General features: G+C 44.8%; 1 protein-coding gene and 1 pseudogene across 3 annotated transcripts in view; one reads left to right on the top strand and one right to left on the bottom strand.

Moving 5' to 3' along the window:
- The window catches only part of NEDD4L (NEDD4 like E3 ubiquitin protein ligase), a 341,173-nt gene that overhangs the window by 171,553 nt on the left and 143,709 nt on the right, over window positions 1-25,911 (top strand). For all 3 annotated transcript variants that reach the window (XM_042962037.1, XM_007080469.3, XM_015536836.2), the window contains 3 exons: window positions 12,772-12,853; window positions 15,526-15,564; window positions 18,494-18,547. In XM_042962037.1, coding sequence (XP_042817971.1) covers window positions 12,772-12,853; window positions 15,526-15,564; window positions 18,494-18,547 — 175 coding nt within the window. The remainder of the gene's footprint in view (window positions 1-12,771; window positions 12,854-15,525; window positions 15,565-18,493; window positions 18,548-25,911) is intronic.
- LOC122232875 lies at window positions 25,480-25,598 on the bottom strand (annotated as a pseudogene).

A 25,911-nucleotide genomic window follows, 5' to 3' on the forward strand; every position in this document is an offset into this window, starting at 1 on the left:
GGTTTATTACGCATGGACATTCTCCTGGGTTTTTTTTTAAATGAATTAGATGCCACAGATAATTTAACGATAAAGACCATAGACTCTCTTAAATAACAGTAGTAGGGCTTTTTGCGTGTGCGCATGCGTTTTTAAAAATGGGTGCTCAGGTAAAAAAAATGTGTTTTCCAGATAGAATTTTTGTTCATGGAACCATATCTGAGACGGTGGGCTGGGGGCAGGGGAGGGGAGGAATGGGGAGATGATTCATTACATAGTTCATAGTTTTGTATTCAGCCAGAGCATCTGAGGAGTATTTAAAGTTTATACAAAGCGAACCCGAGTTACGTATTTTTAGTGTGCGTACTCTATGGTTACAGTTACCCCGGATCCTCAAAATTAGGGCCCCTGTATGTTTGGGTTATTGTCTACTGCTTTATGCCGGGCTAGTCCTGGAGAGGTTACAAACGTGACTAGTTATGAAGGTTGAAGACAATGATTAAAAATACCTCTGAACTGTCATGGCCACTTGAAATTAGTGATAATTGTAATTATGTTCGATATAATGGTCTTGTTTGGCTGAAGATTTTCATAATGTCATTGCTTATCAAGAGACAACATCGGAGCGCCTGGGTGGCTCAGTGGGTTGAGCGTCTGACTTGATTTCGGCTCAGGTCACATGATCTTGTGGTTCATGGAATTGAGCCACATGTCGGGCTCCATGCTGTCTGGGAGCCTGCTTGTGATTCTCTCCATCCCTCTCTGCCCCTCCCCTGCTCCCTGTCTCTCTTTCTCTCTCTCTCTCAAAATAAATACACATTAAAAAAAAAAAAAGAAAGACAATACTACTGTACTACTTGAGGACGGTCAGAGGAGTTTTAATTTTGTTGGTCCATTTCTAGTCTGAGAAGTGCAGATCTTTTGATCTCTAGATGGTTTATTGTGGGATATTCACTTACATTAGGCGGTAAGCCCCCTCAACTTTCCAAACACTCTTAGGTTGCGGAATGCTCCCTGCATGTGAGGAGGTGCCTGTGCCCCCGCATTCCTGAATTACTTTTTCAGAAGATAGATTCTTGTGCGAAGTCTTAGCTCATCAGTTGGGAAAATGGGTAATGTCTCTCAAAAGCACACATTTGAATTGCTCCCTCCCTTAGATGCGCATGGGGGCTAACAGTTGAGGCCTTTGGCAGAGCGGATTTTAAGACCCTCCTAAAGAGATAACACAAAGGTGCTGTGACCTAGTCATTACACATTGCTTCACTGGCATGGGCCCCACAGGAAGACGCGTGCTGGTACGATGACGATGAAGCAGACTTCTCCAACAGGACACTGAGCATAGATACTATGGGAATTAAGATAGTCCCTTTTACTCCACTTACGGTGTTCCAGACCTTTCTTTCAAGGCCCTTTGAGACGTCTTTACTCTGTTGCTTAAAAAGGAAGGTGGCTGTTAAATCAGGGATTGAGGCGAAAGCCATAAATGCCTCTATACCTACTTTATCGGCACACACATGATATTTTTAACTTGAATTTTCTAGTTGCTGCCATTTGGGACCATTTCTGGAGCGGGGGTGGGGGTGGTGGGATGGCGGTGGCCACTCTGGGACTGGCTGTGACCTCCAGTCTCGGCATCCCAACTGAACAGTAACATAGCTCTGCTATTTGGACTTTATGGAGAAATGAGAGGAAGGAAAAAAAAATCCCTCACGGTCTCCTTAATATAGTAATAAATACTATTTTATAGTTTGGTATATTTATAATGCCGTAGCTATATTTGCGTTTATAGTTGTGATGATATACAATTTTAACTTTATTTTTAGACAAAGCACAGGCAACTAAATCAAGTTCATTAATACCGTCTTAATGGCTCCATAGCATTTCATATGTACATATATATGTGTGTGTTTGTGTGTGTGTGTGTGTGTGTGTGTGTATATATATATATATATATATATATATATATATATATATATATAAGGATGTCTTCTCCTCATTCATGAAATGGGGTTACTAACATCCTCCTTGCCAGGACTGTTTCAGGGATTAGAGATGGTATATACATAAGACACAAAATACAAGGCCATTCATCCAGGAAGTACTTGATAAATGATACCGGAAGTTATTGCCTCTGTTCATAAGATATTCCCTGCATTTCTGATTGTCTTAGAATAATCATAAAAACGTACAGCTTCTTTGAGTTCTTTTTTTTTTTTTTAAATGTTTCTTTGTTTTTGAGAGAGAGACAGTGCGAGCCAGGGAGGGGCAGAGAGAGAGAGAGAGAGACAGACAGAGACATACACAGAATCCGAAACAGACTCCAGGCTCTGAGCTGTCAGCACAGAGCCTGATGTGGGGCTCGAACCCACAAACCGTGAGATCATGACCTGAGCTGAAGTCGGACACCCAACCAACTGAGCCACCCAGGGGCCCCACTTCTTTGAGTTCTTAATATGCACGGCCAACTTCATAAAGGCAGCATTTGCAGTATGTGCCTTCCTTCTTGTCTGACTTTGTTTTCTGTGGAGGGGAGGGGTAGACTACCTCTTTGAGACTACCTCATCCCCTCTGTGACTCTTTGTCTCTGTTCCCCTGCCCCCCATTTCTTTGACCTCCTCCATTGCATAGTCCTTTGCATATGGTGGACACTCAGTGACTATTTGAGGAATTAAATCATTTACTAGACAGGTTCTGAAAAGGGAGCTGTTTTTGTTGTCCCTCCTTTATGGCTTTGTGAGCTGCTCTCCACTCTGTTAAAGCTTTACTAGAAGGAAGTGTTTTCTTAACCTTTGATAGTTGCCTGTATGTGGGGAAAGTACATAATAGAGTATGCTGGAGACAAAGGCTACTGTATGAAGATTTACAATTTATAGGTGAAACTTTTTTTTCTGGTGACTATATGCAGTGAACAATAGTCATACTCTTAGAACGTAAGAAAACATTGGTTTTAAATAGTTGGTTTTGTGTGTTTTTTTTAAACAAACTCTTTTAAATGTTTTCAGGAGCTGTTCCATGTCTACAGAGATGTCAACAAATTATGTGTATATGTGTTAGAGGTAGACAGCTGGGCCTGCAGTTACACCCCCCGACCCTTGTAGGCTTTCAGGATTCTCGGGGACCCCAATCTGAGACACCCGCCCCCCGCCCCCACGACTGGTTGTAGATGGCATGGGACCAAGAGTCAGTCCCGACTAGCAATTTCAAGGCTTAGGAGATGGGAAAGGTTGTAGCATAGGGTGAAGTCCCTCGTCGCTCCCAACCACAAAATCACAACTAAAGCATTGAAAAGCGTATTCTTTTTCAGCGGTTTCACAGAATATGCCTGAGCTGTAAAATTGTAATGCCTCTCTTAACCTGCCTTGAGCCAACATAAGAATTCATTGGTCTCTAAACTGCCCCACTGCTGTCTTGTATTTGTTGAAAGAACGTACAGAGTAAGTCATTGCCATTACTGGTAACGAGTGATGTATTTCAAAGTACCTTTCATGCCTTTCATTAAGTCTCAAAGACTGGAACGTATATGCGTATTCTTTCAAGAATCTTCAGTAGTCATCCATTTAAGGCAATTTTCTGGGTAGAAAAAAAATCTTTTTGAAGCCCTTTTGGGTTTTTACTGAAATGTAGACTAGCAATGAAATTACAGGTTTCACTGCCTCGTCAAAGAGTTTGTTATGGTTGAAGCATATGTGTAACTGTTATTGGTATTTTCATAACTTTTTTGCATTTATAAAAATAGTACTTGCTCACAGTAGAAAATTCAGAAAAAAACTATGAAGAAGAAAATCAGCATAATTCATAAACTTATCTAGAGAGAACAGCTATTAACTTTAGCTATGGTTTTCTCTATTACTTTTTTTTTAACATTTATTTTTGAGAGACACAGAGACCGAGCACGAGCAGGGAAGGGGCAGAGAGGGAGAGAGAGAGACACACACAGAATCTCAAGCAAGCTCCAGGCTCTAAGCTGTCAGCACAGAGCCCGACATGGGATTGAACCCACAAACCGTGAGATTACGACCTGAGCCGAAGTCGGATGCTCAGCCGACTGAGCCACCCAGGGACCCCTCCATTACTTTGTTTGTATGTGTATGTAGAATTAGCCACGTTTTTAGGTCCTGCTTATTCCTTAGTGTTAGACTATGATTATTTTCTCCCATTTAAAAATATTTGAGGGGCACCTGGGTGGCTCAGTCAGTTAAGCGTCTGACTTCCACTCAGGTCATGATCTCATGGTTCTTGAGTTCAAGACCAGCATCGGGCTCTGTGCTGATAGCACAGATCAGCTTCGGATCCTCTGACTCCCTCTCATTCTGCCCCCCCCCCCCCACCTCGTTCTCTCTTTCTGTCTTGCGTGCTCTCGCTCTCTCTCTCTCTCTCTCTCTCTCAAAATAAATAAACTTTAAAAACATTATTTGAGACATGATTTTCATGGTTTCATATGCTTGCACATGATTACACCATAATTTATTGAATCACTTCCCTATTGGGCTGAAAGTTTGCTTCTAATTTCTTTTTATACATGATGCTGTAGTGAGTATCTTTTGCACGTCAGTATTTGCTTGCATGTCCGGTTATTTCTTTGGGATTAATCCTTAGAAATAAGTTGAATCAAAGGCGTCAACTCTTGGTACTGGATACCTGCTGCCATGTTGCTTTCCAGAAACCTTGTAAGAATTTCTTTCCAGTAGTAGAACATTAAGATGTCTGCCTCTTCAGAAAGTGCTCCCTTTTTTGCATCTCTGGCAATTTGTTAGAGTAAAATCTTCAGTTTCAATAGTATTGCTAAATTCCTGTGTTTTGCTCTCTCACACTTTCTAGGTAATATCTTTCCTTATCTTGTGCTGTTTCTTGATTGTAGATGTCAGTAATTTATGCAACACTGGCTGTAATAGTAGCAGGGGAAAAGAATGAGGAAAATCTTCAGCAAATAGGTTTTCCAATGAGACTTTCTCTGGGTCAGCTAAGTCTCTGTCAGATGCCTCAGGGAGTCCAAACAAATATGGTGAATGGCACGATATAATGTGCTACTCGAGACCTCTGTTCTTGGCTGTTAGGGAAAATAGACACAACCCTTGCACAGGCTGTCCCAGTCGCATATGGAGCATGACCTCAATGAACTTAACCTCTTTGTTACAGGACAGAATTCTTGCTTCCTTTAGGTTACAGTTCGGTGTTCCCTTAGGAGGGAAAAATGGTTGAAAAATGAAGACCTTTCTCGTTACTCCTCTGATATCCAAGTATCTTAGAAGGACACTTTTATAGCTGGGGGAAGAGGCCATGCCATTCCAACCTGGCTGCAGCCCGAACGTATTCCATCTTGAATGTTCTGCCCAGTGGAGCAACCCTGCCCTCCTGCCCCTTCTCCTCCTCACTGCCCTGCCTCCTTTAAAACGTATGGATCTCCACAAAGACTGTTTAGTCTGACAAAAATAAGTAAATAATCTGTGCAAAAGGATTAGCCTTTACACATTCTTGTTTGTTATGGAACATGTGAGTCCGCAGATGGAGAGGGCCACGCATCGCTCCATTAATGTTGCCTCAGACTAACTGTCCTCGCTCGTGGTCGCTCTAAAGGTTGAGCAGTAGGCAAACCCAGGTGGTCTTATTTTCATCTCTCCCTGAGAAACGGGCTTGTCCTCGCTGGGATAAGTGTTTTGTTTTGTTTTTGCCTAATGGTGACGAAGGTGGAATGAGACCCGTCTCTGAATTCCTGTCCCTTAAAGAGTAGTGGAAAAGAGACCCAAGGAGAGGGGAAACAGAATTTTCAGTGCTGGGCTCCGTGCTGGGGGCGAATGGGACAACAATTTAAATGCTCTGTGCTCAGCAGTTTTGCAAAATCAGGATGGGCTTTTCGACCAAGGTGTTTTAGTGACTTCTCGGGAGAGAGCAGGTGCTCGTGAATTTTTTGGTCGAGCACCTCGGCTTTTGTTAGACTCCTAAAGATTTCATTCCAGTTCACAGGATCTATCTTCTAGCCTTTGATTTCATGCAGTTTCTGGTATCTGATTCGTGCAAGACACGGTGATAACACCTTTCAGTTTTTTCCCTCGAAAATCATCTGTGCACATGTGAGGGGTCTTATTGGTGAGTGAGCAGCCGGACTCTCCCGGCTCATTTTCTCTTCTGAAATTTACATACTGTGAAAAATACAGAAGAACCTGAGAGCCTTCAGATGCATTTTGTGGTTTGCCCAATTCAGACATGGACCTCGGGAGGCCAGTTCTAACTTTCAGACTCCTCACGTAAATAACATTAAATCCTTAGGATTCTGAGGACAGACCCTAGTGTTTGATAAGCCCTTGCAGACCTAAGCACAAATGCACCATCATGGGCAGGAAGCAAAAGATTCAGGGCCTCTTGTGTGATGGCCTAAAATTTCAAGAGCTGTGTGAAAGACCTTGGTTATAAAGCCAAGGTCATAGGTGGTGCCTTGGAATTCATGGGCTTCTCTCCAAAGGGTAGAGCTGCCTTGTCAGCGGGTGCATACCCCTCCTCGGTGGGTGATGTTGCTGGCCCAGTAAGGGATTAAAGCCCCAGTACTGGTCTGTAGCCTGAGACTACGCACGGTCACCCAGGCCCGTAAGTTAGAAGTTGGCAACCCTCCTCAACTGACCTCCTCGCCGCTTTCAGTGACCACCCCGGCTTTTGGAGCACGCCTCCCGGCTGCTCCGTGTCCTTTGTTTTTGGTCCTTGCTGCTTGCTGTGTTTAGACCTTTGTCAGTCCTTCGTGCAGAAGCCTTCCAGCTGGTGTGCCCGCTGCTGCTTTACCTCCTTGTCATGAGTCTGATCGAGAATCTTCCCTTTCAGCAACTCAATGCTAATAGTGACGTCATGGCAGAGGCAGCTAACGTGTGTGGAGTGCTTCCTACATGGCAGGTGTCATTGCCGTTTTAATCTTACTGACAGCCTCCTTGTAATAAAAGCAAGTACTGCTATTATCCCCATTAGGTAAATGGTGAAACTGAGGCACAAAGAGGCTATATAAGCTTTCAGCAGTCCTAGAGCTACAAGTAAGGGGAGCCAGGATTGACCCCTAGTGGCAGTGGCCAGCTCTTTAGTTGCATACAAGGCTCCTTGTGGTTTGAGCCAGGGCGCACTCTCCAGCTGCCGCCCCTCCCCCCCCCCCCCCCCCCCCCCCCCGCCCCCGGCTCCAGCCTGCCACTGGACCCTTGGTTATGCTCTTCCCCTTCTTGGCCTCAGATGCCCCTCTGGGAGGGGCGACAACATTGACCAATGCGCGGAAATCATGCGGGACATCTGATAAATGCAGAATCCCAAGTCTCAACCCCAGAAATTTTGATCTGGGCGGCTTGGAATGAGGACAGGCACCCGACGACAGGTAACCCTGGTGAGCACAAGGTCAGGAACCACTGCTGTGGAGTGTTGTATTCCTGGGTACCTGGCACACCCTGTCTGAGTCATTGCTTTAATTCTCTGTGTCCGGTTCAGATGGGGGCAGGGACGGTGTCTTTCATATTCATTGCTTGTCTCCTTGCCTGGGAATAGAGTAGTCACTCAGTAAAAGAGGATGTTTAAATCCTATCAGTTTGTCATCTCCTTTTAAAGGCTGAAAAGAAAGAACGTGGTACCTAAACTACTTTACTGTGCAGAGAAGGCCAAAGGTTTGTGAAATGGAATCTCTCTCCTAGTCCACAAGGATTGAGCTTCTCGGAGAGTAATGTTCATGCTGGCCCTGAGTTGTCCTAAACATCAGCCACCAGGATAGTAACTAGTTGCCAGGAGTGACTTCTGAGCTTTGCCGTAACTGTGATGAGCAGTTTGATTGTCCCCACCCAGATGCCCGTGGGGCTACCCCGCAGTAGGATAATGAGGAGGCATGGAACCTGGTATGTCAGGGTTGGCCAGCCCCCAGTTTGCACTAGGAGGTAGTCAGTGGCCCGTCAAATCAGCAATCACAGCAGAAGTGGGGGGTCGGAAAGAGCAACAGAGAACCTCAGAAGTCTCACGAGAGAGGAAAGCAAAGCACGGATTCAGGATTAGAATGGCTGTCGCTGGTAAGGCACTTACACTGTGTGCCTGGTGCTGAGTGTGCTAATACTAATATAACCCTCTGAACTGTTCCCATTTCATGCGTGAACAGTCTGAAGTTAAGAGTGGTCAAGTGACTGTCTGAAGGTCACTCAGTTGATGCAGCTGAGATTTGAGACTCCAGTGGAAATGGTCAAGGGCATCAGGAGAAGAAGCACCATCAGAGGAGGGAGGGATGGTCCTCCTGCCTGTTTCCTTCCATGTCCTACCTATTCTGGTGTGTGAGAGAGAGAGTGTGTGTGTGTGTGTGTGTGTGTGTGTGTGTGTGTGTGTGTGTGTGTGTTAAGTTTGTTTATTTTGAGAGAGCATCAGTAGGGCATGGGCAGAGGGGGAGAGAGAATCCCAAGCAGGCTCTGTGCTGTCAGCACGGAGCCCTAACATGGGGCTCGAACTCACGAACCTCAAGATCATGACCTGACCTGAAATCAATAGTCGGATGCTCAACCGACTGAACCACACCCAGGCACCCCTGTTTTGTTCTTCTCAAAGTCGTATGTATTGATGGTTACCTCCAACAACAAAATCATCTACCAGCATATATAAGTAGTCACATGAAAACCAGAGCTCTCTACCCCTAAACCTATACCCCATATCTACGCCTCTTAATGGTAGCTTCTGATGAGCTGCTGGGGTGTCTTTCCTAAACGTCCTGATGGAGAAGTAAGTCTTAACTAAGCCTTGACCTCCAGACTCAATTAGCCTTTTGTCGCAAAGGTAGGGAATATATGGAGGTAGAACTTCAGAGGGCAGAGAGTCTTCCAGAACTGCTGTCCTTACTGGAGGGCTTATGTGGAGTCAGGTGTGAAAAAGACTCTGGAAATGGAATTCTTCCTCTCTCCACTCCTGCAGAACGTCACGTTCAGAAATGAAGGCCGTCCAGGGACAGCAGACGTCACCACCAGCTTCTTCTCAAACACTCAGGTGTTGTTTGAACCCCGGATGGCCTTCATTCCCTTGCCCTGGACTCACATGCACAAACATACACCTACACATGCCTCTTGTGTTGTGCTTGTTGCTTAGGTAATATGTTTTTGATACCCAGCAGGTAGATTGGCTAGAAGCTGGTAACATGTTCCGGAAGATTCAGCCCGGTGTTGATCGAGAGTGATTTCTTGAACTCAAAACTGTGGGCTTCACCCTTTATGCTCTGATAAAACCTCTTAGTAGAGATTCAGGCTTTATTCCCTATTCCTCCTGTATCTAGCTGTGTTTACTTAGGATGGGATGGGCTGTAGTTATACCGAGTGACGAGAAGTGAGTTTGAATTGTTCTGAGATTCAGAATATTCTAACTAAAAGAGATCATGCAGTCCAATAGTTTAAAACTTTTTTTAAAAAATTACAGGACCCTGTCCAAAAAAATTCTAACTTGGAAGCCCAATAGAGAAAACAGATTATGGCAGAACTGGTAGCCTGTAGTTATCCTGAGAGGGTTATGCAAAAACTAAGGCTCTGTAGATAGAGTCTGCAGTTTGCAAACCCCTGATTGAGTCCAACCCCTTTATTTTGGAGATAACGAAAACTGAGGCTCAGCCGCGTTAAAGTGACTTGTCCAAGGTACCCAGCTGGTTATTTGGGGGTGTTGAGAAGCAGATAAGATCTCCAGGTGTGGCCTTCCCCAAAGTAGACACTCGGCCCCGGGCGTCTTGATCTTCCACCAGGCACGACAACAGCAAAGATAAAAATTAGGTCGTCGTAGCAGTCACAGTACAAAATGTTTTCCAACTTGGCAGACTTTGAGGAACTCCTGCCCCTAGACGTGCCTCCCGGCCGGCTCTGTTGGTGGTCAGCAACAGCGGACTGCCGCAGGGCTGCGTAGCACGCACCCGGAGAGGCGGATTCTGGAGCAGACGACTTGCCTCCCTTCCCACTCTCCCCTGCTTACTCTGTAACTTCGGGCAAGCTTGATTTCTCCGTCTCCTTTTCTTACCTGGGAAACGTGACAACGTAATAAGCTTGCACCGGGGATCCGATGAGATACCGCGCACGTCTCGCGTGCGACAGCACAGACGGGGGTGCTTGATGGTGACGTGCTTGGCTTGTGGGACTGGCGGCTGTAATGGTGGCACTGGTGCCGTTCGTGCTCACAGTTGAGGTGGTATCGATTACTGTTCAGGCTGCTCTGGCGTCTTCCTGCTCATGTGCTGACGCTCGATGCCCCGTCCCATATCGCAGCTCTGTGCTCTAGTACCGTTCACCTTGCTGAAATGGGAAAGCGCCGTCATCCTCACTCAGCTGAGGGCCACGCGTAAATGCCCGTTAATGACCTTCGTTGTTTTAATCATTTTTTGTTGTTCACTCCTGTCTGCTCCTAGCAGAGTCTTCGGAAGGTAGTTGGTGCTCATTAAATGTCTGTTGCTATGAAGGGTATGATGTACCATCAGAAAGGGAGGAAGAACCTGGAGCCAGTGTGGGTGACTGTGCTTAGCCTTGAACTTGGCTCTTCCTGTACCCTGTGCTCCCTCCCCTTAAACATCTCTTGTTACCAATTCCCACACTTGTGACTCTCTCTTCGTGCAGCACTCTCTTCCGGGGAGCTTCCTGGTTGCTCTTTCATCCCGACACCCTAGTACCTACCTCAACCTGGATGAGCACTCGGGACATGGATAGACGGGTCTTCTTGTCACAGCTGGAAGACCTTGTCCCACTCAGAGAACACACTCTCAATTCCCAACTGCGCCCGTTACTTACTGTGAACTATTTGGGGGGATTCAAACCAGAGCAAATAAATGATTAGTAGAAGAGTGTGCACGTCGTTCAAGTGAATGCTCAAGTCCTTACTGCAGTTAGGTAACAGGCAGCAGTCGTGGTAGCCAAGGGCCGTGAAAACAAGAGAGGGAGTCAGCAGTGTTGACGGTGTTCTCTATGGTCTGGGATTGTGTGTGTGCGTGGGCACACATTCATCTTCATGGCAGACTCAGAGCCTGTTTTTGAGATAACAGAGATATCAGACCTTCCTTGAGCTTTTTTTAGCAATAGCTTGGTGGCTGGAAATAGAAAATCAGCTTCTATAGGTAAAAAAATAGTCTTTTCTAATACTACCTGGAACAGCGGTTTTCAGCGTGTGGTTCCTAGATGAAGAGTATCAGCATCCCTTGGACTTTATTAGAAATAGAAATTCTAGGGTCCCACTTCAGACTAACCAGATCTTTGGAGGGGTCTTTGGAAGGGGGGCCCAGCGATCCATGTTTCTGCTACCCCCTCCCCTCCAGCAGTTCTGGTAAGCTAAAGCCTGAGAGCCTCGACCTTAGAAATTGCTTCCTGATTCATCACCAGACCACGGTCCTAATTAGGAAGGTGCTCTTGGGGAATTGAGGCCTAGATTGGGTTCTAGCTCTCGAGTCATCTTTATTCTGAGGCTGACGGTGTCCAGATAAGGAGAACTAGGTACATTGGGTTTGATGTTCTTTAATCAAATAAATCTATCGTTGATGGATAAGAGGCAAAGGATGACTAATACCATCTTCTAAACTAGAATGTTAACCATACTTACTGATAACAATATAACCAAGCAGATTCTGTTGCTGGTTTTTATTTTATTTTATTTGTTTGCAAGAGATTTGTTGTAGCTTCCATTAAGATGCGTTTTATGGGTAATAAATACTATATCTACCAACAGTCACTGACTTTTGATTTCTGTTTTGGATATGGAGTCCTATTATTACCAAACTTAATTATATGACACCTCTCTCTTTAAAGGATTTCATGGCATATTTATTGAGGTATTGAATAAAAATCAATCTAAAGTATTTTATGATGCTCTAGGTAATCTTTGGAAAGATCCTAGAAGTTGCAAGGTAAGGGTTAATAGTCATGGCATAGCCACTAAAGGATTATTTTCAAATTGGATAGAAATCATGTTGCATGTCATTAGAAGCGTGGAAATTTGGGGATTGAATGCATGAGAGCCATATCTATGATTTTCAGGACCTCCAGTGTGAAACAGAAGAACCTGGGTTTTGAACGTTTAAAGAGTGGTAGATGGCTTGACTAGATTTGAGCTATCCCAGCGTAAGACTTTCAGAACATGTGACTGGACTTAATTAGACTCTTAGGAGAAAGTCTACCGTAAATAGTCCTTTTAATATACTTTTTGCTAAAAGTGTTCAGTTAATCTAGGCTTTACTGAAATCTACAACATTGGGCAAATCTCTTTTGATTTCCTGGACTCTTCTTTCAGTTTTGAGTTTTTGTTTGAATCTGGAAAATGATAGGTGTTGGTTTAGATGATCAATGCCTGTTGTACCTTTATTAAAGGAACAATCATTTTTACCTATATAGTGGAAATCAGAATATAAATCAGATGCAAACTAACTTTTTTTGCTAGGTTTTGCTAGTCTGAGAAAATTTCATATGCCATTTTAATAATCTTTCTTGTAATCTTTTCAGAATCTGTTTAGGAAAAGAAATATGGCAGATTCGTTCTTTTGAATTAATGGGAAAGATCAAAAGTTAGTGTATGTTTCATGTGTTTTCGTGGTAATTTTGCTTTTAAATAAGCATCATTGACTCTTGTTAATAGAAACTTTTCTTGTGTATTTCCTTAGTTGGCATGTTGAAAATGTTACTGTGTAATTTCCGTAGTGGGCATGTTAAAAATGTGACTGTCTAGATTGTAGAATTTACATAAGCTGGGCCATTAACTGCTATTTGCATTTTCATTTAGGTTTTGTCTACTTTCTTTTTGAACTTTTTTTTAAATGAAAGGTATCATCCCTCTAAATCCTGAAATATTTTCTTACAGTGATCCGTATGTGAAACTTTCATTGTACGTTGCGGATGAGAACAGAGAACTCGCTTTGGTACAGACAAAAACAATTAAAAAGGTAGGTGCCCATCCTTAATTAAATTTCATGTAAGTCATAATTTAATACAATTGCATTAAGTACTTTGGCTGTGTAGAATTTGATATTTTAAGTTTGGCAATATTTTAATTTTAAGCATCTCCCAGTTATAATCTATAAATTTAACATAGACCACCAAGCTTTTCAGTATTATCTCAAGATATCCATTCTGGCTTTTAGTTAAATGACTTTAAAACCAATATTCTTAAAAACAAGTATTATTACAGGTAGCAATCTTTTCTTCAAAGAATACAGCAGAGCAAGGGTTCGTTCTGGTTGGCTTGTTGTTTTTCATGAAGACATTTAAAATAATTTAAAACACATTTAATGGAATGGAGTGGAGTGGCTTGTGAAATCGGTAGGCACAAAAGTAATTGTTTTATTTGAAACAAATATTACCGAAGGAAGTAAAATATTGCTTAGTTCCATGAAACCATTAACAAACTATACATTTATGTGTATCTATTTTCTAAATCTTACACGATTTCATTACAGATGTTTCCATAATTATATTTTAATTTATTTATGCGTTTCCGTGTGTGCGTGCTTGTGTGTGTGTGTGTGTGTGTGTGTGTGTGTGTGTGTGTGTGTAAATATAAGCTTTTGCTCCGTATTTGGGGGCACTTATTGAAAGTGTAGGTTTTTTAAAAAAATCAAAAGTACTGTTTTCATCTTCGCTTCAGGATTTACCCATTACTAGTATTTTCCCTATCACCTCTGTGGGGTGGATCGTCTGCTACTTTGGGTGACAAGCATTTCCTGGAGAACACGGTGGCTTTAACAAAACGCTAACTCTCCTCCTATTGTGCAGACACCCGAGCTCCTTGACGGGGTCGTTGTGTATGTAGAAGGCACCGCTTACCGTTGAGCGTCCTCCACCTGGCATTGTGACCGGCATTAAAAATCTGTTTTGCAAACAGGAGCCGGGGTTTCGCTTAGCCGGGAGGACTCCCGCGAAGCGCGGAGGCCATTGTTCCCCGGAGTTAGGCGCTGTCCCCGCGGCAGCCGGCAGCCGGCAGCGCGGGGAGCGGGGGCGCCCGCCTGGCGGGGCCTCGCGGCGCGGGCCAGCCGGGGAGCTGGGCGCCCGCACGCGGAGGGAGCCGGGAACCACGGCCCCCCGAGCGAGCGGCGCCGCGCCCGGGGATACCGAGATGGCTTTTCGTGCTCGGGGCGGGCCGCCGCCTCCCTCCTCGCCCCGGTAGCGGTAGCGGGTGGAGCGCCGCAGCCGGGGCCGCCGCGCCTCGCTCGCTCGCAGCCTCCGGGTTAGTATTTCTGTGCTGCGCGCGTTCGCTCGGTTTGCCGAACTGCCGTCCTCCCCCTGCCTCGTGGCCGGCCGCCTGGTCCTTCGTGCGCTCCTCCCTCACCTGTCTTTTTGCCTGTCGCTCCGTGCATTTGGGGGCCGCCGGGGTCGGGGACCGCAGCAGCCCTCGGCAGGCCCGGTCCTGCCCTGCCTCTGCGGCCGCCTGCCCGGCACCTCTCCCTTCTTCTCTGCTCTCTGCCACTCCTTACCATCCCCGGCTCCATTCATAGCGAGAAGTACGAAGCCCCGTCGTTTCGGATCCGGATCGGATTCCCTCCTGAGTTGTGGGTGGGCGAAGTGCTGAGTTTAAAAAAAAAAAAGAAAGAAAAAGAAAAAGAAAAAAGCCAGTTCGGTGTTGTGTGAATTCTGTGTTTGTTGTTTTTTATGGTGCGTTTCGTTTGTGTTCCGTCTCTGCTCCTTCGTGTACTAGTGCGTGAAAGGATGTGGATGGATAAAGGCAAATCTCATTCAGACTAGAAACGCACACAGACTTCGGTGAGGTGGTGATTTTTCAGTCTCAGGTTTTAGATACGGTTTTTGAGAGATGTACTTAAGAGTGTTATGCGTGTCCAAATGCATGAACGTGTATGTATGTATTCTTTCACAGTGTCTGTTTCAAGGGATGCTTGCGGTCCCCCTTTTGTCCATACTGAGGACAAAAGTATCCTCTCCATGTCCTTGTGAGATAAATATTTAGATAGATGGGTATGGAGATGGATAGATGGACAGACAGAGGAATGGGTACAGAAGGATTGAAGGATAGAGGGGTGAAGATTTTTTAAAAACTGGTTACTTGGGGGGGAAATGGGAAAATTCACTTTTGGTTCCTAACTGGCGGGTTTTTTTTCATGTACTATAATCTGATCATCAGTACTGTTCTTTATGAAATATTCCTCAGATTTCAGTGTTTACATAAATAGTGAATACTTTCACCTTTCTGCCACCTGCTTCCTTGCTCTCCAGAACAGAGTTGTGCTAGGTTGAGGGAAGTGAACAAAGTTCATTAACTTCTTGATGAAATAATGATAGCAATGTGAATTTCTTGAAGGATATGTTTATGTTTTCATGATGATGGCTCTTTGTAGGCCCCTGACATTGTTCTGATGCATAGCATGCAATTTGTGGTTTATCTATGAATCATCTTTTGTATAAATACATCCCTTCCCATCTAGTTTGGTTTATAGAATAGTCTCAAATAACTGACTGTTTCTTTTTATTGCCATTTTGAAGATCTCTTAGCTATTATTTTTAATCACAAAAAAATGTTCAAGCAAATTATAAGGACTGCCTTGTATTAGTAACTGTTCATGTTTCAAAGACTGTAAAAGATATTACAAGATAATTTCTCTTCCAGACGCTGAACCCAAAGTGGAATGAAGAATTTTATTTTAGAGTAAGTTTTCCATTTTTCTTGTAATAATAACTGTTACTGTTAATTAGATTGATAGCTTATCACTACAGATTCAAATTGAGTGGAAGCTGGTAAATTTTTATGTGAAATTCTTTTCGAGACCCGCCCTGGTAGCCACCTCACGTGGCCTAATTTTCAAAGACTGACTTGGAGTAGCAAAATCTAGACTTGTTTCATTTGGAGATATTTTAGAGAAGTAAAAAGAAAGTTATTTAAGTACCATATTTTAGCTTTTCTACTCAAAGGTTTCTTTCACAATAAGGTAAAATATAATTAAAACAATGGCTTATTTCTATGAGGCATGGATTATGAGTGATTATTTAAAAAATTTTTTTTAACGTTTATTCATTTTTGAGAGACAGAGACAGAGTGCAAGTGGGGGAGGGGCAGAGAGAGAGGGAGACACAGAATCTGAAACAGGCTCCAGGCTCTGAGCTGTCAGCACAGGGCCTGATGCGGGGCTTGAACTCACAAACCGCGAGATCGTGACCTGAGCCAAAGTCGGATGCTAACCAACTGAGCCACCCAGGCACCCCGGATTATGAATGATTTTAGAAATAAAATAAAGCAATAGAGGCAACATGATTAAAAGGAATCCTAAACTTTACCAGTCCTGTCCCAGTTAGGAAGGGAGAGTTTTGTAATTCAAATATGTGGTGTGCATGGATGAGTGTAGGATAAAACTGCTTTTGGACTTCTAAATATCACTGTATTTGGTAAAATTTCCTCAACCTTGTGTCTATAACACCTAGAAGAGTTATATGTAGAAGTAACTTAATTCTGTGAATTAACAGATTACTATTCAAGGAATTTTTGTGGTGGTTCCTATATTTTTTCTACTAAAAATTTTGGAAATACTAAACTGCTCAGCTATTGAAAGAAAGGTTTTGTTTTTTTTTTTTTCTTAATCTCTTCAAAATAAATATATTTTGTCTGTGTAGCTGTTATATTAAAAACTTATTTAACTCCAGAAATGCTGCAGATGAGATCTGCAGATTGGTGTAGATTCCCAAAGAACAATATTACCATTAGACCCGTTACAATTGGTCCTGATTTTTTCCTTTCAATCACAATAGTATTTTATGTGTGCAAACTTAGGTCTCTGTATACGACATCTGTTTTCTATTATGTTCAGAGCTGAAATATGGCATCGATATTTTAATACTCGGTGGATCCTATGTGTAGCCTCTACCAGATGCTTTTTAAATTACTTCATGAAGGACTGAAAAGCTAATGGGGCCAGATAGATGTTATTGGCCCTTAGTTAAGTCTCAGATACAGCTTTCCACTTGTAAAACTCCAAATTACTTAGACTCCTTTTAGCTTAACACCTGGGTCACATTTATGTAAATTTTAGTCCATCCAAGATTGTGTCAACTTATCTTGGCTATAGATGTTTGTAAATTCTATTTTTCTTGGCTTTATAAACAAGGAAGGAGGGCTTTGTTTTATTCAGTCCGCAGATCTCTGCCGAGCACCTACTGTGTGCCGCTCCTGCAACAGCCTGTGGGCCTGTGGATGCATGACCTTCACAGAGCTTCTAGACAGATCCTAAACCCCCTGTCCATCTGCTTGCTCCATCACTGAGCTGAGGCCAGGCCACGGGGCCCGAAGCCCGTAATGCAGTCCGTGCTGCGCTGTCCTCTCAAACTGTATTTCGTTCTACTTCCCACGTGAAGCAGCCCAGACTTCATCACAGTGGACCTGAATCCCATCTCTGGCTCTGCCACCCACAACTTTTGTGACCCTAGAACTCCATCTGAGGACGCATTCTCTGTGGGTTCCTTACCTCTCCCGTAGGAGAGACAAGTCCTGACTTGATCGGGTAGTTTGCAGGATTTACATGCGATCATGTAAATAAGCGTGCTCACCGCCATGTCTCACATGTGATTGGTCATAAATAAATGGCTGTCGAGCCAGAATGATGATTCCTGCCATTTTGGTGAGGTTTTGGTAAAGAGAAGCAAAAACATACTGAAAGCCCAGGAGCTCAGACGTTGACCCCATTGTTGCTGGAAGTGAGGACATCTTTTATTTCTGTGTTCTCATTTCAAAGCATGGGCTCTGGAGACCAGCAGGTCGGACCTGGTTGGGGTCCTTAGTTGCTGTGCATACCAGCTGTGGGCTCTTGGGCAAGTTACTTTCGCTCCTTATTTGCAAAATTGGGGGAACAGCTCTCCATCATAGGTTGCTGTCAGGATTAAATGAGATCATGTGTTTTTAATATTTAATAAGCAGACAGTGCCTTACAAAATGAGCATGCAGGGGTAAATAGCTCGTTTTGCTATTTTCTTCATTTTTGTCGTGGCTATTATCGATATCGTTATAGGCTTAAGAGATTTCCTCAGGCCTAGACCTTTGTGAAGATGTCACGTTGGTCTCCATGTCTTTGTAGAGGAGATTTAAAAAAATTTTTTTTTAACGTTTATTTATTTTTGAGACCGAGGGAGACAGAGCGTGAACAGGGGAGGGGCAGAGAGAGAGGGAGACACAGAATCTGAAACAGTCTCCAGGCTCTGAGCTGTCAGCACAGAGCCCGACGCGGGGCTCGAACTCACAGACCGCGAGATCATGACCTGAGCCGAAGTCGGACGCTTAACCGACTGAGCCACCCAGGCGCCCCTGTAGAGGAGATTTAGAAGCTCCCTCAAACTATTTGAAATTTCCTTTGCAGCTGAAAGCTTTTTCTGCTAATACACCTACAGAATAGCATAGATAGGCATAGAATAATACAGAAATCAATAATAGAAAACGTGACTTACTAGATACAGGATTTACAAAAGGGGAAGCTAATTATTTAGATTACACAAGTGACCTGGGTGCATAATAAAGCATTTTATTCTTTGTCTTCTTTTAACCTTTGAACCATTCCTGCCCGTTTTTGAAAATAATATTTGTGTCCCCTTTATAGGTAAACCCATCTAATCACAGACTCCTGTTTGAAGTATTTGATGAAAACAGATTGGTAAGTGGGTCCTAGCTCTCGATCTTTGCTTCATTTTTTAAAAACTGAATTTTAAAGCAGCATTTTCGAATTCTATCATCTGTATTGTATTTCTAGTAGTACATATGCACCCCCACCGCCAAGACCGTCTTTGTCCTGTTACTGTTTTATGATTCCGACAAATACTTTCGTATGGCTAGGACAGGAAATTTATTTGTATATATGCATGTTTTCATCACAGTCTGTATCAATGAAAATCACACTAGTGATACATCAGAGCCTACGCCTATGCTGTTATATTGGGGCTATCCAACAGTAGGCACATCTGTAAAGAAGCCATCACTCGTATAAATAAACCTTTCAGGCACTTTTAAATATAAGCCAGACTACAACCCTTTTACCCACTCAATAGCAAATCTATGGTGATTCTCTTTGGGAAAGCAAAAATCTAATTAACATTATATAGCAAAAAGCGTGTCTATATTTAGCAGGCAGAATTAAGCTGTATTTGAAAAGTGGTACCTTCTCAAGGGAAATTCATAGAAGGTACCTTTAAAGAACCAAAGATACGCCTGAAACGCGAAACTCATACAGATATTCTATATATAGATTGATAGGTGAGATATGGCCATATTACATATCTATTTATATAATATATATGACTGAGACTTCATTTTAAAAATGAAATTTCAGAAGCAAATTTGGCTTCAAGGCTTTTGGCAGAATCAGCTAACTAGAGTGGAGTGTATTCATAAGGTACCCACAAGCCAAATGTTCCAGCTATGAAGAGGAACATAATTATGTTCTGTGTAAGCCTTTAAGGAACTCTCAAAAGTGGTATCATAAGTCACTGTAGTCTATTGTCAGTTGTATTCAAATTGACTTTCCATGAAACTTGTGTATATTTCTTTAAAAGGAGTGTTCTTGTTTAAAAAAAGGTAAACCTTATAAAAGAGACGCGGAACTACAGAGAACAAATTGAGGGTTGATGGAGGGAGGTGGGTGGGTGATGGGCATTAAGGAGGGCACTTGGGATGAGCACTGGGTGTTGTATTTGAGCGATGAATCCTCAACTCTGCTCCTGAAGCCAATATTACACTATATGTTAACTAACTAGAACTTAAGCAAAAACTTGAAACAAAGGAGTGGTCTTATGAATCCTTCTTGCTGCTGATTTAAGCTGAAACTCCCAAGTTTTTGAGCAGCTTAAACTTAATAGAATGTTTGAGGAGGAGCCTTAAAATGCAATGCCTTTAACTCTCTGCCCTTGCACATGAGACGAGCGAGTCCTAGAGCCTTTTCCGAATTGAGACAGGTCAGCCAGGGGTAGCACTGTGGTGGGGTCTGCTGTCCTCCTAAGTCCTCAGGCCGATGGTGGTGAATAGCCGGGCCTTTTAGCCTTATGATGGGACTTGGGAGGATATTTAATCTCCTGGCCTTGGTATTATTCTTCAAATTGGAAAGCCAACCGATTCTGGCCTACGGTACTGGTGCATTTTCTATTGGAATATATGGAGTCTTGATGGCTTCACATTGAACTCAGCGTTTCTTACCTTAGGTGAGAAGGTAAGAAAGGTGGCAATGCCGAATAACGAAGTCACTTCTTCTGCTTGTGTGTCTGAAGTTACTTTCTTACTAAATTGAATGAGAGATTCAGAGGAGGGCGCGCCTGTTGGCGCTCCGTGTCTCATCCAGCAAATAACTGAACCAGGCAATGTTCAGTAGTGTCAGTCTGTGGAGACATAGATCCATCCACATGCTAATCCTTATTCTCTCGTGTACTGAGAATAAAAACACCTCTCCAAAGTGAAAAAAGGCTCAGCATCGAGGAAAAATTGCCCCTTGGCAGATGCGTTGCAGTTGATTATTTTTCTTTTTAAAAGAGAAATTCGCTGTAAAAAAAGTCACTTCCCATCTCCGTTGTCTAAAACAGTGACTGTTGTTGAGATGACCTTGCTGTGGACCCTAAACTATCCTTCCAAACCCGAAAGGGCTTTGAATGCAGAGCTCTAAGCAATCAGGTGTGAATGAATAGACGCTTGGTCTGCAAAATTGTGCTTTATGGTAACTGCTCCCTAACTTGGCCCCAGGCTGTTTTCAGTGTAGTCACCAGGCACTGAATGCTGGTGGTGGTGTTCCTTGCTTCATTGGCTCTTAATCCAGCTAAGATAATCCATGGCCGTAGCGGTACTTGGCATTTTCAGCATTAAACAAACCAGTTTCCATTTCTCTCATGGAGATCATTTTTGGCATTTTTAAACACAAGCCTTTAGAAAACAGGTTTGGATGCATGTAAACACAGGGTTAATCCTCTACACCCTCAATTCCAGAGCTGTTGACAAAGTCATGCTTTGCGGATTTTAAAATAAACTTTTTGTCACTCTTTACAGCTTGGTATTTTTCCCTCCCATTTTCTACTGCCTTCTAAATAAGCTTCTTTGTTAACTAACTGACGTTTCTGGATCACGAAAAATAGTAAGTTTGAAACACACAGAATATATCCAAGTTGACTACAAATCCGACGACAGTTTTTTGAACTTGGGCTTTTATTACTTAGGTCCATTTTGGCTCTGCACAAAAATGGTAAGATTCCATGTTTGTGATAATACTGCTGACTTCTCACCGGAAAACAGCTCCGGGCAGCCTTTTTTTCTGTATGGTATTTAAGTTAACTCACTACAAAAACCACATTCACACCCTTCTTCAATTTTCCTTCCTTTTCTGGTGGGGATGGGGGGGGGGGCTTGACGGTGATTGTTTTCCCTCCCATCTGGCATAGAAGAGAATGTTTTCTCCAGCTGGGCTCCTTGTCCCTGGTACCTCCATGTCTGACAGTCATATTATGTGTGAGATCGCACCCCCCACCCCCAGCCCTTTTCAATGAAAAATACAGTAGTAGGAGGCAGAGAGCTAACTGACAGCGTTCTGAGTTGTGCCTCCCTCCACTTAGCTATTTTGTTACTTGTAGATCATGGTCTAATTATTTAGCATAAAGGGACACTAGTCCTGTGGGGTGTGTAATCATATTTATAGTACCTTTTATTAGTTTGCATTCCATCGTGGTAATGTGGTGATATCATAAATAACAGAGAAACATAATATCCAATGCTTGTGAAAGGGTTTTCCTGCAGCCAGGGAATTTTTCCTTGTCGTTAATTTGGCTTGCCGGGGAGGTGGGGAAATAACAGTGTGTGCTCATGTGTTCAATTCCCGGTCTCGAGCATTGGTTAGAGAGTCCCAGCGCCCTGCCTCGTTCGGAAAGAACTGTCCCGTGAATTTGATGCGGTTTAGATTTATAGCAGCATGGCTTGGACTGTGTTTGCTGCCTTAGTCAGCTGTGAGAGCTCCCTGCTGGGGCCACTCCTGTCTGATGGAAAAGCAGCAGCTGGGAAGGTGCTGTTTCAGGCTCTTGCTGTTTAAAAAAAAAAAAAAAAAAAAAAAGAGAGAGAGAGAGAGAGCAGGAGAGGGGGGAAAAACTCCACTAAGTCCACAAGCTGGCATTGGAGGGGGAGACCGTGGTCATGTGGTTCTGGCCATCCTACCCTCTGTCACAGTGTGGATGAGAGCTTTTTGCTCTTATCCAATCATGCCTGGAATGCCGCTTGCCACTTGGGTTATTTCTGCTATCTGTCGCTCTTGGTGCCGCAGTGCTAACGGTTTGGCAGATGGGACACTTTTTCTTGGAGTTTGTGCCTTCGGTTTTTGACTTCTGGCAGCGCCGGGCTTGCCTTTGCCGCTCGCCCTCTCCCTCCCTGCCCCCCTGGGCACCATGGCCCATCGGCTTCGGTTTCATTTTGGCTCTGGGCGCAGCAACACAGCCCCCGAGTCCGAGATCCTAGACCAGGAGAGGGAAGACGACTTTTTCATGGCATTCCACACGCTCCCGCGGAGGAGCGGCGCGCACCCCTTCGCCCAGCACGGAGCGGAGGACGGCGGCGGCCTGCAGGAGGCCGTGGGCGCGCTCAAGCGCAGCACGTCCATGTTCATCCCGCAGCTCCTGGGCCCGCTCGACGCGCGGCCCACCCGCAGCTCGTCCGTGCAGATCTCGCTGCAGCGCAAGGCGGCCGACGGCGCCCCCGACGCGGGCGCGCCCCCCGAGGGCCTGGACGGCGATGCGGGCTCGGCACCTCGAGCCGGCGGCCCGGAGCCCCCGGAGCCCGAGCCCCCCGGGAGCTCGCCTCCGAGGGCCGCCCGGGCCCCGGGCCCGCAGCTCAACGGCACGTGCGGCCGCCAAGCGCCGGGCCCCGCCGCCTGCGAAGGCCGCGAGGAGGCCGCCCGGGGCCCCGAGGGTGGCGGCGGCGGCGGCGGCGGCGGCGGCGGGCTGCGGATCCAGCACCGCGCCTCCAGCGCCGATGTGCGCCAGGTGAGGCTGACGCCCTTCGGGGCCGACGGCCAGAGCAGCCCTTCGGCGCCGGAGCCCAGGCGCTGGTCCCTGCAGCACGTTCCGGATGCTTCTGGAAGCTCTGGGAAGCGCTGCTTCGTCTTCCAGTTGCAGCAGCCACAACCGGGCGCTCCGGGGCTGGGCGGTGACTTCAACTTCGGCTTCACCGGCACGAAGGGCGACCGGCTGGTGAGGTACCCCCGCATCCGGCTGGAGAGGAGCACCTCGTACCCCACGCAGCCCCGAGCGGAGCGCGGGAGCCCCACGGAAGAGCGAGGCCACCCGGGTCACCCGGAGACGCCGCCTCGGGGCCGCAGGGGGGCTCCCGAAATCCACAGGACGAACTCGGTGGAAAGGACGCCACAGGGGCAGGGCTGCACGTTTAAGATCAGGCAGGATCAAAACGCGGGGCAACAGCACTTCAGAATTCTCGTGACTCGGGGGCCGGAAGAAGCCCCCCAGAATCCCGAGGAGAATAACGCCAGCAGCCCCGGTTCCACGGTAGCTGGCGCCCCGGTAAGTTGGTGTGCGTGTCGGTGTGACCGCGGGTCTGCAGGGACTGAGTCAAGCCAGAAGGCTTCTTCGGCAGCCTAATTAAAACAGACTTCATCCTCTTCCTTTCTGGGAGTTTCCCTCCTTCGGGCCAATGTAACAATGTCTGGCCGAGCTCTGAGATCATGATTTGTAGCCCCGTATTTGGTAGAGGCCCATAAAACTAGCTAGCGTTTAAGAAGATACCGTTTCTTTAGATCCTAAAAGTCGAATAACGTTGACTTCAGAAGTTTTGAAGATCCGCACAATCCTTGCACCCCCACCCCCACCCCTTTCCACCTTCTGAATAAAAGAATTTAAAAAACTTATTACTTTAATCTGCCGGTGACTCAACGTGTTGACATTGGAAACGCATTTAAAAGCCAGTCACTTGCGCGCGTAGCCTGCGATAACAGTTTTATTTAAAAATAATCAGGTCTAACAAAGGTGAGAGAATATTGCAACACTTGAGTGGCAGCTCTTAACTAAGTGCATGTAAAGTCTGATCAGTTCTTCTTAATGGCCCATTTGCTGTGGAGGGTTGGCCCTGGTTATATAATTTATTGTCTTTGGGTTTTTGTCCCATTAAGGAGTACTGCAGAAGAGTAGTCACGCTAATGGGACAGTAAGAAGTGTGTTTTTGAAGCAGATGGGCTCATGGGCCAGGGCTGGGCAAAACTGCCTGGGGACTTGTTAATGGTCAGGTGGCGGTGGCCGTGCAGCTGAACACTGGCCACTTGAGTGTCTAAGCCAGACGCTGCGTATAGAATAGCGAGTGCCCCGTCTCCAGCTGTGGAAACAGACGCCCTAGAACAGACTTTGGCCTTTATTTCTCTTGTATTCCTGCGGTCTCCCTTTCCGTGAAATGGAGTGCGGGAAGACAGCTGCTAACTTCACCAAGCAAATGATGACTCTGCAGCTTTCATGGTTGATAGTGGGATGAAAAGCGTTGCATCAGTTAGCTTTCCCTTCCCTGGTAATCACCAGCCACTGAGGGCTCTGTTTCAACAACACGCTCCTTGTCTGTTGAATTGGATTCCCACCCCCCCTCCCCCCCCCCCCCCGGGTTTGTGGGATGACTGGTTTGGAGGACATGGTCATGAAACATGTAGGGAACATTTTGTTTGGGTTTTAGTTGTGCAGTGTGACTTTTCAAAGCTCATGGCTGAGTATTACTGTGGGATTGTATCTTCTTTTGTTGCTGTGCGTTCAGAAATGTTTTTGGCTGTTCAAGCAAACTGTATCACACTGCTCCATCATTGGCTGTCACCATTTTGAGGATGTAATCAGATGCTAAATGCAAATACGATAGTTTTCCTGGTATCATATGAATGTTTCTTCTTCTGTTCTCTTCCATACTTTTTTTTTTTTTTTTAATATCTAACCCTTTTGTTAGGACATGTCTAAGTGCTTTAGTCTTGAACTCAGCCAATACCATTTTTATATAATTGTACACATTTCGGTAGCATTTTGAAATTACAATACTTCTGACCTTCATCCCAAGAAAGTGTGTCAAACAGTTGTAGGCGTCACTGGGCGACACAGTTCCATGCTGAACTTGGACCACCTACCAGCTGAGGTTTGGTAAGCAAAACGCATTCCTAAAGTTAGCTTTTTTTTTTTCCTTTTAAGTTTATTTATTTTGAGACAGAGGCGGGGGGAGAGAGAGAATCCTAAACAGGCTTTTTGCTGACTGGGCAGAGCCCGATGCAGGGCTTGAACCTGCGAACCGTGAGTTCATGACCTGAGCTGAAACCAAGGGTCGGACACTTAGCTACCCCAGCGACCCTGCATTCCTAAAGTTTTGATAACTCTTCAGTTCTATTGCCAAAAACTTAAACCATTTTGTAGTTGGATGTCGACGTTAGATGGGATTTATATAAAGTCTCATTTGGCTTGAGATTTCTAATGTAATTAGAAAATAAATAGAATATTCTAAAAATTATGGGTTGATACAAGGGCTAGCCCTCGAAAGGGCTATTAAAGTGGGAAACAGATTTCCTCAAATTTGGAAACTTAAGATCTAGTATAAAGAGCTTTTCTTGAGAACAAGTTTGGTCACAGTTTTATAGGTGTGGTTTTCATATGTGAATTTTTAATCAGCAATAATCGCGCCTCAGATAAACCTCATTGGCTACGATACTGCCACTGCGCAAAGCTCATATGTGAATTTTTATATATCTGTGTATTTTTGTTCACATACATGAATTAGCAAATGGTTGGTCAGCAGCTGGCGCTTTCTAAGCAACAACTTTTTTCTTTATGAAGCAAAAACAAAACTTGTCACGTAACGGACCTGTCGGCCCCATTCAGCACTTTGTCCGCGTTTCGTACGGGCAGGGGTGTTCGGCGTAGGCAGCAGCAACCCTGGCCTTATTTATCTTGAGGGAAAACATTCACTTGGACGTCTGCAGTCTGGCTGCCACCAGGCTTTTTTCATGGTTCACATATCTGCTGCTTTGGTGGAAAGGGT

Source organism: Panthera tigris, chromosome D3 (assembly GCF_018350195.1).
Source record: "Panthera tigris isolate Pti1 chromosome D3, P.tigris_Pti1_mat1.1, whole genome shotgun sequence".
Lineage (NCBI taxonomy): Eukaryota > Metazoa > Chordata > Mammalia > Carnivora > Felidae > Panthera > Panthera tigris.